This window comes from Thrips palmi, unplaced genomic scaffold (assembly GCF_012932325.1).
Source record: "Thrips palmi isolate BJ-2018 unplaced genomic scaffold, TpBJ-2018v1 HiC_scaffold_10, whole genome shotgun sequence".
Taxonomy (NCBI): Eukaryota; Metazoa; Arthropoda; class Insecta; order Thysanoptera; family Thripidae; genus Thrips; species Thrips palmi.
The window spans coordinates 15179902-15199886 of record NW_023144621.1 but is presented as its reverse complement, the minus strand read 5'-3'; the positions used below and the strand labels follow the sequence as shown (position 1 = coordinate 15199886).

Here is a 19985-nt window from a genome sequence, read left to right as displayed (position 1 = left end):
CCGCCATCACGCACCGTCCGGGGTGCATACATCAGCGGAGGGGTTGGTAGGGGTGCTTCCACGAAAACAGTTTCTCTAACAAAAGATGAATTAGCAGATCGCCTCCCCTCGGGCTTGCCCCGCGCTGCAGCGCTGCAGCGCGGCTGGGCGGCCGAATCTGCTCGCTCGGAAACAGATCCTGTCATGTTTACGTCAATCTTCATTAGGGCAGGCCGAGTCAAAAGTCGCAGCGGAGGGGTTGGCGGCCTGGCGACGCGGAGCGGCAGCCGCAGAGCCTTATCCCCCACTTTCCAGGGCGGCGCATTATTTGGGTCAGATTTTACGATTTAACGTTTCGCCGTGATGAGTTGGTCGCGGTGTCTGCCTTCCGTGACCACTAGAGGGTAATGTACGTACTTTATTGTACGTTGGCTTTCGTAGGTTCAATGCATACGCAGGACGTACAATTTTGAAAAATTCGCGTACTAAGTAAAATATAGAAATCAATTACGTACAAAATTGTACATTCATATAAACTTACGTTAGTTACTTAAAATAAAGTACACAAGCAATTAGTGTCGACATCCACAGAACGACAGCTATTCGGCGGCCATTTGCAAGTAGCAAGTAAAAAGTTTGAGGACGTCGATAGTTCAAGAGGGCGTGGCTTGTTGGTACCATGTCTCCCTGACTATAGCCGCCATGGTCGCATCCTGCCGTGGTCACCACATCCTGCCCTTCCACACGCTTCCACAGGTCACCGCAAGGTCGCATTCTGAACTTTTCACTGAGCGCAATCCCAGCGATCAACCAATGATCTAGCCTAAACCATGGCCACGCAGACCAACTGAAAATGATGCAGGTACCATGATGGTCCTGCAATGGTCTGGATGAACCCACCGCAACGGAACTGTAGTCATAAATCCAGGGACTCTTGACGATCCCACTCAACCATGGTCCTAAGGCCCTACTCAACCATGGTCACTCAACCATGGTCATAACGCTCTCGCACCAAACCATGGTCGCAGCACTCAACCATGGTCATGCATGACGCTCATCCAAGGTCATGATAACGATGCTGCCAAAAGAGACCACCACGCGCGTGCCCCCTGCCGCACCCTCAGGGGCCCCACGGGGCCCTCTGTCGGCGTCGCGCCGCGTCGCGCTGCACCGAGACGCCACGGCTCATAAGGCGCGCGACACTTCCGGAAACCACCCTCCCCCTTCCCCTCCGCCCGGCCGGAACAAGCATTATACGCCTTGAGCCGGCTCTAATGCAACTCACGTTTTACTGCCCCCCCACCCCCTCTCCTCTCTCTCTCTCTCTCTCTCTCTCTCTCTCTCTCTCTCTCTCTCTCTCCCCTCGCTGGCGTCGGGCGGCGCTTTTTGTCAAAGAGCGACGCGGGGGAAGCCTGGGCTGCTTCGGCAGCAGACTGATTCCGTGAGTCGTTTCGACGCCCTGTCTCTCTCGCACCCATGGGCCGTCCCGGGTAGGTGCCAGAGAGACAGGGCGACGAAAACGACTCTCGGAATGAGTCCGCTGCGACACGCTTTGCGACACGGGTGGAGGCCAAACAAGGATGAGCAGCTCGTCGGCACCGATTTCAAGATGAGGTGGCGGTCAATCACACTCAAGCACTCGTCATCGCTAGGGAACGTTTCGAGGGAGCGCTTCCCAGCCGACAAGCTAACTTGTCGCCGAGCTCATCACGTGACAGCGGTCTGAAATCAGAAGACGGCGGGAGTTTTATGAGCTCCAGCCGTCGTACTAGTCTTTCTAGGGGGTATGAGTAATCCGTCCTAGAGGTCTATCAGAGTAATGAAGAGGGAGACGGACGGTGTAGCAAGACAAGTACACAAAAGATTTGAACACTTGGGCCAGCTCACAGAGCACTTACCAGTCCGCATGCCACGGAGGGTTGGACACGTCTGCCGATGCGCGTCGGCCCGTGCTGATTCCAGCAGAATTACGAGTTCGTTGTTGCGCGCCATATTTAAACTATGCCCTGATGCACGACGCCAGCATCCTTAAATAGCACTCGAATCGAGTGGCCAAGGGATCAGAGGATTGAGGTTTAGTCGGATTTCGCTAGATTTCACCGTTGGACCCCTGGATTCCCAGTGCAGACGGTCACTTTGGGGTCACTGTGCTCCGTCGGCGAAGGACCTCCGTTGCTCCGCCGGGAGTCCTTACTTCCTATCCCGCTGCAGACGGCGGTTCCGAACACCGTCTCGCTCGCTCTCCTGAGGCGCGCCTGCGCTTCCATGGAGTGCGAGGGAGACGAGCGAAGAGGCAAGGTTCGGAATCGGCCTGCAGGGAACGCCCACCCGGTGTCGCCGCTCCGAATGGCCGGGATTCTTGAACGTGCCACGGCCACACGGCACGGCACGGCTCGAGCTCTGAGACTTATTGGGCCATTCGTCATGCGACTGCAACTGGAGAAAAGTGCGCCCAACGGTCAAAACGCCGCTAGGGTCAGTTGGGGCAATTTTGGGACACGCAGGGTAAAAATGGAACAGCTGTTTCCCGGTCAAGATTTTGACATAAAAGAACTACTCATGGCTTACCAAATGTTATTTTCTCATAATATGCTGTGGCATGATGGCTAAAAGTCTTGATCAAACAGCTGAGCCATTTTCACCCCGTGTCCCTCCGGAGTACAGCCAGTTTGCCACCTTCGCCGATTGACTCCGCTCTGTGTTTGCCCTTAGGTCACACTTTGCATTAGCAACACTCGTGTGATATTTGAAATTTTTTGCGCCATTTCCTGATAAACTATCACACCTAGGGCAGCACCATAAGCAGCACGGGCCAGAGAGAGAGAGAGAGAGAGAGAGAGAGAGAGAGAGGCGTATGGCAGCACGACGACCGGGCGAGAAGATTCTCAGATGCCGAATAACGGTACCGTCGTCGCTCTGTCTCTCTCGCACCCCTACGGGACGCCCCATGAGTGCGAGAGAGACAGAGCGATGACAGGACAGCAGTCCGGAATCGGCCTGACCCCAGAGATAGCCCCTGCGCTGCCTGACAATGTGAAAGTAGTGTACTCGCCTCAATACATCGCCGGACGGAGACGCGCGGCGCGTGGCGGACTTAGTGCAGATCGGGGGAGGTGAAGGGGGTGGGGGGGGGGGGGGGGCGAAGATCGAGAGCGGGGGCGGGGCATCGCCAAAGGCCAAGCGTGCGCCCCAAAGTGGCGACCTATTTCATTCGCCACGATAAATCATCTGGAGAGGAAACCAGGAGCTGGAGAAAGAGAGGGGGAGTCTTGGCGGGGATGGCAATGGACAGTAAATTATAAGTCCAGCTGGGTTCTGGACAAATTAGCGACGCCCACCACACCACAAGCATCATTGTTTCGTTAATGTTTACTATTTCAATTGCGTGGGATTTTTAAATTAATGAATTACACATGACATGTTCAAGTTTCTCTACGCTGAGCCGTGCTGAGCCGTGATGTAAGTACGGTACAAATGCACATCTTCATTCGCCCCCGTATCGATACGCACCAATTCGTGCATTTTAAAACGTCTGCTCAATTTCGTGCGAAGCAATGCACAGAAGACAACACAGTCAGCTCATTGTTAATATCGCAAGAAGACTCGGTGGGAACTTTGGGAGTGCACACCCAATCGAAATGAGGAACCAACGGAATGGCGGATGCGCGCGTGGGCCAAACTACTGTATACCTTCGCACAGTGTACATGGCAAACGGTAAACTGCGATGCATTCGTCCTGGCCGTTCGCCACTGGATTAATGCGCAAGGTGTCGCTGGGCCGCGGCGCCCCCAGTCTGGAGGCTCCAGAGACTCCACTTCAGAGACTCCAGAGACCCCAAAGACTCCAGAGACTCCAGAGACCCCAAAGACTCCAGAGACTCCACAGAGTCCAAAGACTCCACTTCAGAGATTTCAGAGACACTCCAGAGACTTCAGAGACAGAGACGCTCCAGAGACAGCAGAGGCACCAGATACACCAGAAATTCCAGAGACTTCAGAGACTCCACCTCAGAGACTCCAGGGACTCCAGGGACTCCAGGGACTCCAGAGGCGCCGCGCTGGAATCATAATCGGGCCCGCGGGATTATCATTATTCCGCTTCGAGGCGCCGCCGTCTCGCGCGGCGAGCCACAGAGCGCCCGTTCCAGGAATCACCAAACATCACCGACGGTGTTAACGCGTGTGTGTGTGTGTGTGTGTGTGTGTGGTGTGTGTGTGTGTGGGGGGGTAGGTATGTATAGGTGCTTGTGTGTGAGAGAGAGAGAGAGAGAGAGAGAGACGGGGGGGGGGGGAGGGGTGAGTGAGTGAGTCAGAATGTATGTGTGAGTGAGTGAGTGTGTGAGTCGCGTAGTTCATGCCGCTCCACGCAGTCATAGAGGCTTTTCCCCTCCAGACGCCGGATAAAAGGCGCCGCTCCAACGAGCGAGACTAACTGTCTTGTGTTGTCATGGTTACACTGAACAAGCCGCACTAAATTTGTATATGTACAAATTTTTGCACCAAGTCTTACACAGTTTTGCACTTGCATTATTTTCGTAATAAACGTCGCATGAAGTTAACGGCTCAGTGCACAAATAAATAAATAAGAAGTTTCAACAGCTCGAAATTGACTAACACCTCGTACAAAATTGTACAAATGCATTCACACAAGAAAACAATATCGCTGAAATTTGGACGCACGTTGCGTCGTCCAGTGTCGGGGGTTATCTCGACCAGTCGGCCAGCCTTTTATAAACGTCCAGCCTTTTATGAACGGACGAATTTGTTTGTTTTCCATCGGAAAGGGGAGGAGACGAGACGGGAAGTCTATAATCTGATTGTAATATTCCATACCTCCATTTTCCATTTGCGATGCTGCGATGCTTCTTGCGTCCCGCCACACGTTTCCCCCGTCGGTGATGAGACACGCGTGCAACACGCCGTCGCCACCCACCGGAGGGAAAGGGGGGGAGGGGGGAAGGGGGCCCACATGTACAGAATGGCGTTTTGCTGTCATGCAAATGGTATGCCTTTCGTTCGAATAGATTTTAATTTAATCTTCGTTATGGTAATTCGCACTCCTGAGCCCTCTGTGATCGCCTCTCTCTCTCTCTCTCTCACCACCGCGAGGCCCCGCTGTGCAGTGCTGTCAGCGAATAACACACCAGAATCAGAACCTCTGTGGCCGCTTAAATAATTTCCACCCGGTGGCATTTATAGCGGGCCGATCCCAAACGACGCATTCGCGCATCCGTCCCTCTCGCTCGCACCCCTACGGAACGCCGCGTGAGCACGAGAGGGACAGCGCGGTGACGGCGCTGAGCCGGAAACGTGGCCACCCGTTGGTCCGACGCACTGTGAAAATTCTGGTTATCACCTGATTTCAATTTCAAGGCTCATTTTCCATTCAAAATGTCATGAAAACAGGTATAAAAGCAATGAAAATGTCATAGCTGACAATACAATGATATTATCATCGACAAATTTGTCGCAAAAAGATCAAAAAATAATAAAGTATGCGCACCAAAAAAAGGCAACGAAGCATTGGCTTCATAACTGCGAAGAAAGTGAAGGCATTGGAAAATTGATTCGTAATATGAAGGAATGCTTCGTATTGCTACGGATTTTGCTTCATAATACGAAGCATTTCTTCGTAGATTTTACAATGCCTTCGCTTTCTTGGAAGCGATTCTTCGCAGAGCTTTCCGACAGCGCCTGCGAGGTGGCCAGGTAGGCAGCCCGCTCCACAGGCGGGTGTGACGGGACGGCCTATCCTACAATTCACAGGCGCTTCACTTGCAAAACAAACTCAAACTTTTATGAAGAGATACTGAACACAAACGTAAAGAATGTAGAGGTTGAAAATACTTAAACCCAGATGGGAAGTGCAGGCGCTGGCCGACAACTTGCTGCACTCTAAAAGTCTTACGAAGAAAACGAACACCATTTCTTGGCACGAAGAATTTTGTGCAGACACCTTTTTGAATCTTTTTTTTCCTTTCCAAAGCATTTTGCTTTTACCTTACGAAGAAGAGCGAGAAAAACATTTAAAAAAAATTTGTCAGTATTATATTTGCTTAAATTACTTTGAACACTGTTGCGAAATTCACTGAGAAAGTTTGAGCGCTCTCGATCCTCCTGGATCAAGTCGTCGGCGCGGAAATCAATGAATGCGGGGATGAAATCGATTTTCTCGGCATAAAGCGACGATTTGGTGATTTGGGCGCTTTGGTGGCTGCAGCCGGGCGCGAAGCCTCCCCGCCTCGCCACCCAGCGTCAACCCCCGCCAGCACCGCCAGCACCGCCAGCACCGCCAGCCCGCCCGTCCCGTCTCTCTCGCACTCACGGGGCGATCCAAGGGTACCGAACGGGTGCGAGAGAGACGGGGCGACCGCCGGAATCGCGCAGCAGTTTGCGGTCATGAATAATTTAGAGCCATATTTGCTTCGTTTGAGGAGACGAGGCGGTGGTGTCTGCGGCGCGGCTGGGGCGCTCGGTCGCCGTCGGGGGACGTCAGAGTGGGGTGGGGTGGGGTGGGGCGCGGAACCTCCACTGTCAGTGAGCGAAGCGCTCCAAAGTCGCTGCTTCAATTAGCGGGGAAGCACCCCGTACAATACCGCGCAAAATACATAAAGACATTTTTTAACAACCACTTTAAAAAAAAAAAAACGTGCCTTCGTTGAAAATAAAATGACCTGCCTGGTTAGCAAAGCTATAAGCCTCGCCAGCGTCTATGTTCACTGTTCCGCCGTTTGCCACGAATTCGCACCCCCTCTACCACCGCCTCCATTTTGGCCCCGCGCTGCCTCGCCGCCATCACCAGTAAAATAGTGGAATTAAGCCGGGGCCCGCGGCCGGGGCTCCAGGCCACGCCCCCGCGACGCGCCACCTCCCCGCGAGGGCCCACCCTAATTTTCGCCGTCACCCCCTCCCCTTCCCCTTGAAGCGTGACGGACAGGCCTCTCAAGTAGTCACGCCGCACCCTCGTTAGGGCTTCTCGAGCCGTCACGCAAGGGATGATGAGCGTGTCACATTGTTTGTCTGTCCGTCTGTCTGTCGGACTGTCTGTCTGTCTGACAGTCAGTCTGTCAGTCTTTCTGTCTGTTTGTCTGTGTGTCTATCTGTCTGTCAGTCTTTCTATCTGCTATCTATCTATCTATCTATCTATCTATCTATCTATCTATCTATCTATCTATCTATCTATCTATCTATCTATCTATCTATCTATCTATCTATCCGTCAGTTTTTCTATCTGCCTATATAAGTTGGCGCGCAACAGTCAAAACACAATATTTACGAGTCAAGAAGCACACGTGAAATCGCACAAGAAACATTTCCAACAAAAAAGACAATCAACGCTACCAACGCACAACTTTTAAAAAAAAATTACAGCTGATCAGTCTACTAAAAATATTCTCATTATCATTCCAGCGTTTTCTTTTATCGCCGTACATCGTACCTTAGTACAGGTTGTCAAGGCGACTTTTTGGTTCACATATCATAGACAATCAACCATATAATTTTTATTTTCTTATGTTGTTTACATCGACTGCTTTTGTTTTGTGTATTTCCGGTTTTTTGGCGTTAGCTTTGCAAAAGAAAATTTTGTGACTTACGAATTAAATCTTCAGTATTATATTATCTACAGTATTATAGTTCTACTCATAACTGAAAAGGATTGTGCCTTACTTGTCCTCGAAATACTTGGCAAGGTTTAAAGCGTGTCTGTACGGGAGGAATGGCAGGTTTCCGTTGAAGCTTGAGCCCGCTTGAGTCTGCGCGCGGAAACAAGCCGAAGACGTCAGGTGAGCGCTTTGAACCCTCGGACCGCGGGGTCAATGCAGAGCGATGCAGAGCTGAATCTCTGTTTCTAAGGCCCGCGTTGCGCCACTGCCGAACACGCCAGTGTTCCGAACAGTTCCCTCGTCGCTCTGTCTCTCTCGCACCAGTGGGGCTTGCCCGCGTGCCGTCGGAGGTGCGAGAGAGACAGAGTGACGTTAGCATTACGGCGCTGCTTGAGCATAGCGCGGAGAAATTGAGCCGAAATCAGCACTGATAGTGGGACGGGCCGCGGCCGGGCTGGCGGTATAAAAGCGCAGGCCGGGGCAGCAGTCGGCACGTTCAACACGACGTCCCACCGCCAACATGATGTGGAAGGCCCTCCTGTTCGCCCTCCTCGGTGAGTAACTCTCTAGCTTCATCGCTCTGTCTCGCTCGCACCTCAACGGAACGCTCCATGAGTGCGAGAGAGACAGAGCGACGATAAAGACTCTCGGAATCATCGTCTCTTCGGTGAGACGTTCTCCACTGTGCTTCGGCTGCGTGCTGACCGTCTCTCTCTCGCGTTGCAGTCGCTGCGGCTTCGGCCGAGCAGGGATGGAAGTCCGGCACTGAGTACAAGTACCAGGTGCGCGGCCGCACCCTGACCGCCCTGCACCAGGTCGCCAACCAGTACTCTGGCGTCATCATGCGCGCCCAGCTCACCGTGCAGCCCAAGTCCGACAACCTCCTCGCCGCCAAGGTCTCCAACGCCGAGTACGCCAAGGTCCACCAGCAGATGCCCGCCGGTTGGGGCACCCCCATCCCCGACAGCAGGCTGAGTTTCCACTCCCTGCCTGTGGCCAGCAAGCCCTTCCAGATCAAGCTCAAGAACGGCATCGTCGACGAGCTCATCATCAGCAAGAGCGTGCCCACCTGGGAGGTGAACATCATCAAGTCCATCGTGAGCCAGCTGCAGGTCGACACCAAGGCCGAGAACCTCATCAGCTCTCGCATCAACAACAAGCCTTCCCACAACTCCGTCAACGGTGTGTTCAAGACCATGGAGGACGACATCACCGGCGAGTGCGAGGTGATGTACGACATCAGCCCCCTGCCCCAGTACCAGCTGCAGAGCCGCCCCGAGCTCGCCCCCATGCCCCAGCTCCGCGGCGACGGCCAGCTCATCGACATCGTCAAGACCAAGAACTTCAGCCACTGCGAGCAGCGCCCTGGCTACCACTTCGGCTTCAACGGCCAGACCGACGTCGAGCCCGCCTCTTCCAAGATGGAGGACTTCTTCGCCCGCTCCTCCGTGAGCCGCGTTGTCATCTCCGGCAGCCTGAGCCGCTACACCATCCAGTCCTCCGTCACCACCAGCAAGATCATCATGAGCCCCATGCTCTACAACGCCCAGAAGGGCATGGTCGTGTCCCGCATGAACCTGACCCTCGCTTCCGTCAGCTCCTCCAGCAGCCACATGGAGGCCCCCGCCAACCCCCGCAAGGTCAAGGACCTCGTCTACGACTACAACGACCCCTTCTCCGCCTCCAAGAACGCCGAGCTCAGCGACGAGTCCTCCAGCAGCTCCTCCAGCTCCTCCAGCTCTTCCTCCAGCGAGGAGAGCAAGGCCCACGGCAACCACAAGCGCAACGCCGCTGACTCTTCCAGCTCCAGCTCCTCCAGCTCCAGGTCCTCCAACTCCTGCTCCTGCGACTCTGACTCTTCCAGCTCCGGCTCCGGCAGCTCCAGCTCTTCCAGCTCTTCCAGCTCCAGCTCCGACTCTTGCTCCTGCGACTCCAGCGAGGAGAGCCCCCGCATGAAGAGCGCCGCCGCCAAGCGTTTCCGCCGCTCTCTGAAGGACGCTAACCAGAAGAACTCCGCCAGCTCCAGCAGCTCTTCCAGCTCCAGCTCTTCCAGCTCCAGCTCTTCCTCCAGCAGCGACTCTTCCAGCTCTTCCAGCTCCAGCAGCGAGAGCAACGAGTCCAACCCCCGCAAGATCCGCAGCAACAACCGCAACAACACCAACGACTCCAGCTCTTCCAGCTCCAGCTCTTCCAGCTCCAGCTCTTCCAGCTCTTCCAGCTCCTCCAGCTCCTCCAGCTCTTCCAGCAGCGACTCTGACAGCTCCTCCTCCAGCTCTAGCTCCAGCACCAGCTCCAGCGAGGAGTGGTTCCAGGACATGCCCAAGCTGAACCAGGCCCCCAAGAACCCCATGCTTCCCTACTTCGTCGGCTACATGGGCTCCTCCATCCAGGCCTCCAGCCAGGTCAACGCCGTCCACGCCGTCCAGAAGCTCGCCCAGCAGATCGGCCACGAGCTCCAGAACCCCAGCCAGATCCCCGAGAAGGCCACCCTCGCCAAGTTCAGCATCCTGGCCCGCCTGATCCGCACCATGGACGCCAAGCAGCTTGAGCAGGCTTCCCACGAGCTGTACACCTCCTCCTCCAGCAAGAGCGCCAGCCAGAGCCAGAGCGCCACCGAGAAGGTCGCCGCCTGGAAGGCCTTCCGCGACGCCGTCGCCCAGGCCGGCACCGGCCCCGCCTTCCTGCTCATCAAGGACTGGATCATGAACCACAAGGTCCAGGGTGAGGAGGCCGCCGAGATCATCGCCGCCCTGCCCACCGCCGCCCGCGTGCCCACCAAGCAGTACATGGACGCCTTCTTCGACCTGATCAAGAAGTCCGAGGTCCAGCGCCAGCAGTTCCTCAACGTCTCCGCCGTCCTGTCCTTCACCAACCTGGTCCGCAAGGCCCAGGTCGACAACGCCACCGCCCACAACCGTTACCCCACCCACGCCTTCGGCCGCCTCAACCCCAAGAAGGCTGCCGCCGTCGCCCGCGACTACATCCCCTACCTGGCCCAGCAGCTCAAGAGCGCCGTCCAGAACGAGGACAGCCACAAGATCCAGGTCTACACCCGCGCCCTCGGCAACACCGCCCACCCTAAGATCCTCTCCGTCTTCGAGCCCTACCTCGAGGGCCAGAAGACCGTGACCGAGTTCCAGCGCCTCCACATGGTGGTCGCCCTCAACAAGCTCGCCAAAGTCTACCCTAAGATTGCCCGCCCCGTGCTCTTCCGCCTTTACCAGAACACTGGCGAGGCCCACGAGATCCGCTGCATCGCCGTCTACCTGCTGATGAAGACCAACCCCCCCGCCAGCATGCTACAGCGCATGGCCGAGTTCACTAACCAGGACCCCAGCAACGAGGTCCGCTCCATCGTCAAGTCCGCCATCGAGTCCGCCGCCTACAAGACCAACGCCAACATGAACCAGGAGCTGTGAGTACCACGCAAAGCCCGCACTGGTAAACTCGCGCTCTTTTCAAGCTTACAGTTACGCTTGAAGCCAAGCATAGCAACCACCACTCACATGTGGGCCAGAAGACCGGTGGAGGCGGCCAAAATTCTAGACGCGTTTTGAGCTCCAGAGTCGCTAAAGGGGATTTGAACCGAATGGATGGATTCCACTTGTCACCAATGGATTCCTCGTTATGAGAGCAATCCTTTGGTGGGGTCACACGCATGGTTCGAGTCCCATTTAGCGACTCTGGAGGCCAAAACGCGTCCACAATTTTGGTCGTCTCAACCGGTCTTCTGGCCCACTGTGCCCTGCCCAAAAAAAACCTAAACGCCCCAGTTTTATCAGTGCCTCCATCGTGTCTTTTCAACCATAAACTTTAATTTATTTATTTTTTGTTTTTCGTTTTAGCTCTGAGAACGCCAACGCCGCCGTCGACATGCTGAACGCCACCCAGTGGGGCGCCCAGTACTCCAAGGCCCAGTTCTGGAGTGAGGACATGCAGGGCGACATGCAGCTGGCTTACCAGGCCGCTCTCGCCACCATCGGCAGCGAGGACTCCAACATCCCCGCCACCGCCTTCCTCAACTCCGGCATCTCCCTCGGCGGTTTCCGCTACAAGTACCTGAGCGTAAGTACACCACAACTTTCCGCAAAGTACTACTAAATTGTCCTTCTTGTCCATTTCAATCATTTTGGAGTTCAATAACTTTGCTATCCGAACCTGATATTATTTTTGATTGTCTTGTCGAGACGAATCAATTTCTCTTGTCAATTTGAACCCTTTTGAAAATTCACTGAAACACCTGCGATGGAGACAGCGACAAAAACGACTCTCGGAATCAGTCTATTGGGATCTCACGAGGAAGTATTTTTGAATCCGCGCCTAATTTTGCTGTTCGCTGCCTTCCAGGCCGGTGCCATGGCCTCCAGCGTCGACGACCTGCTCCGCCTGTTCGCCAACCAGTGGCAGTCCAGCCAGTCCCAGCACAAGCACCACGGCAAGCGCGCCGCCTCCAACTCTAACAACGAGTGGTCCACCGAGAAGATCGCCAACCTCCTCAACATCCAGCCTGACCAGGCCGCCCAGGTCGAGGCCAACGTCCTCATCAACCTCCTCGGCCAGCAGCGCTTCTTCGCCATCGACAACCACACCGTCGAGCAGCTTCCCCAGTTCGTCCAGAAGGCCGCCAGCAACCTCCGCTCCGGCGAGAACTTCAACTACACCAAGCTGTACAACAAGATCTCCGTGACCATGGGCTTCCCCACCGCCATGGGTCTGCCCTTCGTGTACCAGCTCAAGAACCCCTCCCTGCTGTCCATCGGCGGCGAGGCCCGCGTCCGCACCCAGCCCGACCTCTCCAACGGCCCCAAGGACGCCATCCGCATGCCCGAGACCGTCAACGCCTCCGCCGACATCCAGTTCGTCTACTCCACCAAGCTGCAGTCCAAGATGGGCTTCATCACCCCCTTCGACCACACCAGCTACTCCGCCGGCCTGGACAAGGACCTGCAGGTGAACCTGCCCATCCGCGCCAACATGGACTTGGACCTCGTCAACGCTGAGGTGCGCGTCAAGCTGCAGCCCATCGAGGCCAACAAGAAGGCCCAGGTCTTCCTCGCCGCCAGCCGCCCCTACACCGCCCAGCACAACATCCTGGACCTGACCCCCGCCAACCAGAAGCCCATCCAGCTGCGCAAGCCCCAGCAGGCCAACTTCACCGTCGGCCAGGACATGACCGGCATGGCCTTCCGCGTGGACGCCGCCACCGAGTCCGACTTCGCCGACTTCGCCGAGATGTACCAGAACGTCCAGCACCGCGGCGTCATCGCCTCCCTGCTCGTCCCCTCCGCCGAGGAGACCATCAAGGCCTACGAGATGTCCCTGTCCTACGAGCCCCAGAAGTCCACCGCCCACTCCGTCACCCTGACCGCCTCCTACGACAACAACGAGGACGACGAGAGCTCCGCCGAGTACGACGACGCTTCCTACGAGCAGCGCAAGAGCAAGTCCCCCAAGAAGGCCAAGCGCTCCCACGGCAACTCCGACAGCAACGAGAGCGACTCCAACGAGTCCATCTCCGAGTTCGAGAAGACCTCTGCCTCCGCCAGCCAGAACCTCGCTAACCCCTCCAGCACCTCCGCCAACAGCCAGAGCCGCCAGCAGCAGTTCCTGCGCCGCGCCGCCGCCGGCATCAAGAGCGCCTCCGCCTCCGTCGTCGACCTGTCCGCCCAGTTCAACGGCCAGACCAAGGCCCACTTCATCGCCACCGCCGCCGTCGCCAACTCCCCCGTCGACGACAAGTCCCGTGTGCTCGTCTTCCTGCGCCGCGACCCCGCCCACGCCAAGGAGCAGCAGCTCGCCTTCGCCGCCACCTCCAAGATGCCCAACGTGCCCGTCATCAACTACCTGAAGGCCCTCCAGGCTGAGCCCAACAGCGCCTTCCAGGCCCAGCTCAACTTCGGCGAGAAGCTCGACTCCTCCGCCGCCCAGGTCGCCGTCAACGGCCAGATGAAGCAGACCTCCGCCCGTCGTGAGTTCGTCCGCCGCCAGCCCATCAACCAGCTGTGCGAGCAGCAGATGGAGAAGGGCAACTTCGCCCTGCCCGCCTGCCAGAACGCCACCCTCCAGGCCAACCGCCTGGACCAGTTCAAGGTCAACGTCCACTTCGAGAAGGTCTCCGACTACGTCAAGAACGCCACCTACAAGGCCTACTCCGCCGCCCGCTACTTCGGCTGGCAGTACAACTCCGAGAACTTCATCAACCCCAAGAACGCCCACTCCAACCAGGTCCAGCTTGAGCTCCGCTTCGCCCCCAACATGAAGTCCGCCAACCTGTCCATCGACGCCCCTAACATGAGCGCCGAGTTCGACAACGTCCGCGTCAACTACTGGGTCGCCCGCGCCGCCGCCCTGCACCCCATGTACACTCCCTTCGAGCTTGTCGCCCAGAAGGCCATGCAGGACCAGTACAACCGTAAGTACCAGTCTCTTCAAAGTCTGAACAGAACGGAACATTTATTTCAGAAAATGAAATCTAACGGCTCACTTTCTTTCTTCTCACAGCTACCTGCACCGTCGACAAGTCCGCCGCCTCCACCTTCGACAACCGCACCTACCCCCTGAACCTCGGCAACAACTGGCACGTCATGATGCAGTCCGTCCCCCAGGACTCTGACTCCAGCAGCTCTAGCCAGGAGGACGCCACCAACTACGTGAGCGTGCTCGTCCGCGACGCCAGCTCCCACGACAAGAAGGAGGTCAAGATCGTCCTCGGCGACGACCTCGTCGAGATGACCCCCTCCGGCAGCAGCAACGGCGCCAACGTCAAGGTCAACGGCCGCACCATCCGCCTGTCCAGCCGCAACGTCACCGAGGTCCTCAGCCAGAACGGCGACGTCCTGGCCAAGTTCTACGCCCTTCCCGACGCCGTCAAGATGTTCGCCCCCGAGCACGAGATCGAGATCCTGTACGACGGTGCCCGCGTCATCCTGTCCGCCTCCCAGAGCTACCGCGGTGAGGTCCGCGGCCTGTGCGGCACCTTCACCAGCGAGACCGCCTCCGACTTCACCACCCCCGCCAACTGCATCCTGCGCAAGGCCGAGCAGTTCGCCGCCACCTGGGCCGTCAACCCCACCGGCGCCGTCCGTGAGCAGCAGCAGAAGGCCCAGCAGGCCGCCTGCTTCCGCAAGGCCGTCCTCATCGGCGACGCCGTCAGCGACGCCGAGGCCGGCCGCTACCAGGCCAAGCCCCGCTCCAACAAGCAGTCCAACAAGAAGCACTCCAGCAGCAGCAAGCGCGCCAGCGGCCGCCAGACTCCCGGTGACTGCTCCACCCGCCGCGTTCAGGTCGTCGAGCACGCCGGCCAGATCTGCTTCTCCCTGAAGCCCCAGCCCGCCTGCAACGCCAAGTGCAACCCCACCCAGAAGTTCGAGAAGCAGATCGACTTCCACTGCATCGCCGACTCCAGCGCCGCCCGCCACTGGGCTGACATGATCAAGAAGGGCGCCAGCCCCGACTTCTCCCAGAAGGTCGCCAGCAAGTCCCTCAAGGTCTCCATCCCCGAGTCCTGCCAGCGTGCTTGAAAAGGGACCTTGTGTGATGAGTAACAGCTCATTAAATCAGAAGCATTAATCTGGGCCTTTGATTTTGATTATTTCCCCTGTTTCGCGACAACTCACACTTCCTCTCAAAATCCATTGACTGCCATTCCCCTGGAAATAGTTTCCCAGTCTCTCAGCTCCGGTGCTTTGAATCAAGCGGGCCAGTGCTCACGCTGCACAGTGGTCCAGAAAACCGGTGGAGCGGTGGTCAAAATCCGGGACGTATTTTGAGCTCCAGAGTCAGAGTCGCTAGATGGGACTCAAACCGAACGTGTAACCCAACCCAACCAATGGATTGCACCCTGATCGATGGTGAGTTCACATGCGCTGCTCAAGTCCTAATTATCGAGAGTTTTGACATGAGAGAAAGGCCCTACTTCATGGTTTTGACCGCCTCCCGGTCTTCCGGCCCACTGTGCGCTGAGCCACGCCGCCGCGCCACCCACAGCACAGACAACAGAGTTCTCCCAACTCTCACTAGATGGCAGCAGCGAGCAGCCGGTGGACCTAGTGACACTGGTGGACTGAGTCTGTGTTTGGCATGGTCAGACACTTGCGGGATCAAGTTAGATTTAGGGATTACCACCACCACAAAAGCCAATGCGGCAAACACAGGCTTACAGAGCAACAATCTACAAATCGAAGTGTGTACGTACCGTACACTAGCTGGAGCATTCCTGCAAAGTGCAAAGTCCTGCAAGTAAAGCTGTGGCCGGCGCATGTTTGCCAAGCACGCTCTGCCAAGGGCATGTCATGCCAGACACGTTTTCTGAAGCAGATGACATTTTCCCATCACTCATGCCCTGGATGTGCGTATGCTCCTGTTAGCATGTGCGTGGCATATATTCCACTTCGATTTGTAGAAGAGGCACGAGCGATGATACAAAGAAAATACACATGAAGAGAATACCTCGTCAGTTGATTATTAAAATAACAAATATTGTCAACCTGGGGTTGCATAAGAGAACTATCCGCTGGCCGGAAGAGATCTGAAAAAATTGAAAGTCGCGCCTGAAAGCCCGGTATTTAGGCTGCTGGCAGTCCATTCATGAACAAGCCAGGGCGAGAATGGGCAGATTGATCCCCTGTGGCGACTCTCGCCACAGCCGCCTACCTGGCAGGCAACCACATGGACTTCCGTACAGGAGGGGTTGCCTACCCAGCCAGGTGCTCACCGGCGTATCTTGCTTCGAAAAAAACATGGAGGTATTATACACATTTAACTCAACACCCTTAAAAGATTAGATACCTTTCGAAGAAAGACCAAAATTCATCGTCGCTACTTAAATGTGCCGAAAGGCTACAAATGCGGTGTTTTCAAAATAGCCGCCACAACCTTTACGCAGCAGTTCCCCTCTTACCCCAAATTCACGCAGTCTTCTTACACATTGATAGATGGGGTAAGCAAGGCCCCCAAAGCGCATTAGAATATCGATTTCTGTTTTGAATGAGCAGATTCTCTCATTACACGAGAGTTTTACTTGTTTTCTCGAGACGACATCTCTCTCAGTGAGTTGGTACGTTTCTCAGCTGTCGTCTGTCATCTGTTTGCATTGTGTCGTCTCCCCCCTCCCCCTCCCCCCCCCTTTCCTCCCTCGCTCGCTGCTCGCTCGCCGCTTGGTCACCGGATCGCGGGTGTGATTATCCATCGACATCGCGCACCTGGTTCCAATTTCATAAATATCTGAGTTAAACTTTAAGAAATCACATCACAATGACTGCTGTCAAGGGCTCCGGAGATGGAAGAAGGGTTACTTCAAACGCTTTCAAGGATAAAAGCAAACCCACCGACATCCGCAGCAGCAACATTCAAGCGGGGAAAGGTAATTTTATTGTTTCGTTTTATTTCATTGTCATTTTTTGCTAGGACCTGTTTGCGTCTTAAATTTTGAGTGCAGGCCATTCTAGTTTGCTCTATTTTGAAAGAGCCCCTATTTAGTTACTCCTGTCAAGCATTGAATTTTTGTTCCTAACCTCTTGCTCAGCGATGCCGCTGTTGCTTAGGTTGAAGCACTTTATTGTTTTGATGGTTTGACTTTCAAGTGCATTCTTAATTTATGACGTTCCCATTGATGGGCCGGTCCCCACCTGTCTCATTGTCTTCAGCTGCATACTGCATTTCTATATGCCCTGATTCTCTTTGTGACTCATATAACAATTCTAACGTTGACCCTTTGTTAAGGTATCTGCTAATGTTTATGAGCGGACATCTGTCGTTCGTAGGTTCGGTTTCCGGTTTTATTTCCATCATTTTCTAATTTTAGTTTTTGATTTCTTGCAGCTGTTGCTGATGCTATTCGCACCAGTTTGGGCCCTCGTGGCATGGACAAAATGGTAAGAGAAATTGCCAACATGTTTTTCTGTTCTATGTTAAACAATATTTGCATCTCATTTGAAATTCTTGCTTCAGATCCAATCTGCCAATGGGGAAGTCACAATTACAAACGATGGAGCCACTATTTTGAAGCAGATGAACGTTGTTCATCCTGCTGCTAAGATGGTAATTTATTCTTTCACCTTTCAGACCTTACAAGTGTAAATGTCCCCTTCTGATGTATTTATACCGTACTGTTTTGCAGCTGGTTGAGTTGTCCAAAGCACAAGACATTGAGGCTGGTGATGGAACAACCTCTGTGTGTGTAGTTGCTGGAGCTCTCCTAGAGGCAGCTGAGAAAATGCTCCAAAAGGGAATTCACCCAACTGCAATCTCTGATGCCTTCCAACGTGCGGCTTCTAAGTCTATTGAAATCTTGAGGGGAATGTCTGTGCCGGTCAATTTGACTGACAAGTAAGATATCTCATTTTGCATGCTTTGTCTCTTATCTAAAATGTCAGTCATTTATACCACTTTTCTTTTTGTAGGGAGTCCCTTATCAAGTCAGCCTCTACATCTCTTAACTCCAAGGTGGTGTCCCAGCAGTCTAGTCTTCTTGCTCCTATCGCTGTTGAAGCTGTCCTCAAGGTGGTGGATCCCCAGAAGCCTACCTCTGTTGACCTGAAGGACATCAAAGTAATTGAGAAAATTGGTGGAACAGTGGAGGACACCGAGCTTGTTGATGGATTAGTGTTTACTCAGAAGTCTGCTGGTGTCAATGGCCCGAAAAAGGTGGAAAAAGCCAAGATTGGTCTCATCCAGTTCTGCATCTCTCCACCCAAGACTGATGTAGGTTGAATTAACTGATTTATTTTTAAAGCCAATATTCTGTCCAAATTTCTTCAACAAAGCTCACCTTTTATTTCCAGATGGATCACAATGTCATTGTGTCTGACTACGCTGCCATGGACAGGGTTTTAAAAGAGGAACGTGCCTACATTTTGAACATTGTGAAACAAATCAAAAAGTCTGGTTGTAATGTGCTGCTTATTCAAAAGTCAATTTTGAGAGATGCTGTATCCGATCTGGCTCTTCACTTTTTGGATAAAATCAAAGTTATGGTTATTAAAGATATTGAAAGAGAAGACGTTGAATTTGTGAGCAAGGTAAGATATATATTTGATGATGCATATAGGGCCTTTAATATTTGGCCTCAAGTTTTTTTTTAGTCTTGACGTCTTCATTTATAGTTTCTGATTTTTCCCTATGTTTTAATTAATTTTTTTGCAGACCTTAGGATGCCGCCCCATTGCTAGTCTTGACCACTTTTTACCTGAACACTTGGCCAATGCAGAGCTGTGTGAAGAGGTGCTTACAGGGACTGGCAAGTTTGTCAAAATCACTGGTATTCAAAACATGGGTCGCACCATGACTGTTCTTGTCCGAGGCTCCAACAAACTGGTTTTGGAAGAAGCTGGTCGGTCTCTGCATGATGCTCTTTGTGTCATCCGGTGTCTCGTGAAAGAAAAGTAAGCCGCTTCTAATGTCATCTCACTTAGGCTATGATGTTGAAATCTCTCTTTTTCATACAACACGTTTGAAGGCATCTCAGGAATTGCCTTGTGATTATTTAGTATATCTGAGCCGTAACATAGATTGCACTCTAATTGATTTTAAGCTTTGAGCGGCGTCTAACGGCTTTCCTTTCTTCTTACAGGGCCCTCATTGCTGGTGGAGGAGCACCGGAAACCGAAATTGCTCTGAAGTTAACTCAGTATGCCCAAACAGTGACTGGAGTTGATGCGTATTGTTTCAGGTTAGTTCCTTTTTTAAAGCAATGTCACATGTAGTGTTCTTGGGTGTTAATTCCTCATGTTCAATTTTGTCCCCAGGGCTTTTGCCAATGCTCTTGAGGTTGTCCCTGCAACTCTAGCCGAAAATGCAGGCCTCAACCCCATTTCAACTGTAACAGAGTTGAGGAACCGCCATGCTGAGGGTGAAACTACAGCTGGAATCAATGTTAGAAAAGGATGCATCACAAACATTTTGGAAGAAAATGTTGTGCAGCCCCTGCTTGTCACAACCAGCATTATCAACTTTGCCACTGAAACTGTTAGGAGCATCTTGAAAATTGATGATATTGTAAGTATCTTTGTATTGACCATCTTTATTCCTTTTCAAATTTTAAGATTGTTCAGCGATTCAAATTTGAGTGCTGGTCTTAACTGATAACTTTGTTGTAGGTTAACACAGTCCAGTAATGTGATTTTCCATTGTGCCTAGAGGCTACTTAATTAATTTGTAAGTACTAGTAGTTAATACTGAATGACTTCAGATCCTCTCATTTATTCAATTCACCCCTGACAAAAATATTATTATGTTGCAGGAACACAGGCACCTCCCAGTGACGCTTCTCAACTGTTAGTATTAACATCAACTGATTGTTTTGTTAACTTTATATTTATTCATGCTTCTCACCTAAAATGTTTACTAGAATTCTTCGTAAATTTATTATTTTAAGTGACTTTTCTGCACTATTAACATCATTTC

General features: G+C 53.5%; 2 protein-coding genes across 2 annotated transcripts; both read left to right on the top strand.

Annotated features, from left to right (window-relative positions):
- Window positions 1-8027: 8027 nt before the first annotated feature.
- Window positions 8028-15158, top strand: LOC117654138 (vitellogenin-1-like). The gene is made up of 5 exons (XM_034400341.1): window positions 8028-8137; window positions 8310-10998; window positions 11429-11648; window positions 11931-13995; window positions 14085-15158. Exons 1-5 carry the CDS (start codon window positions 8104-8106, stop codon window positions 15101-15103), a joined length of 6027 nt encoding a protein of 2008 aa, XP_034256232.1. The 5' UTR covers window positions 8028-8103; the 3' UTR covers window positions 15104-15158.
- Window positions 15159-16705: 1547 nt separating this feature from the next.
- On the top strand, window positions 16706-19951 carry LOC117654139 (T-complex protein 1 subunit delta). The gene is made up of 11 exons (XM_034400342.1): window positions 16706-16944; window positions 17403-17455; window positions 17532-17621; window positions 17701-17909; window positions 17984-18284; window positions 18365-18601; window positions 18726-18964; window positions 19153-19251; window positions 19328-19577; window positions 19679-19736; window positions 19822-19951. The coding sequence occupies exons 1-10, from the start codon at window positions 16836-16838 to the stop codon at window positions 19694-19696; spliced, it is 1605 nt and encodes a 534-aa protein (XP_034256233.1). The 5' UTR covers window positions 16706-16835; the 3' UTR covers window positions 19697-19736; window positions 19822-19951.
- The last annotated feature ends 34 nt before the right edge of the window (window positions 19952-19985 follow it).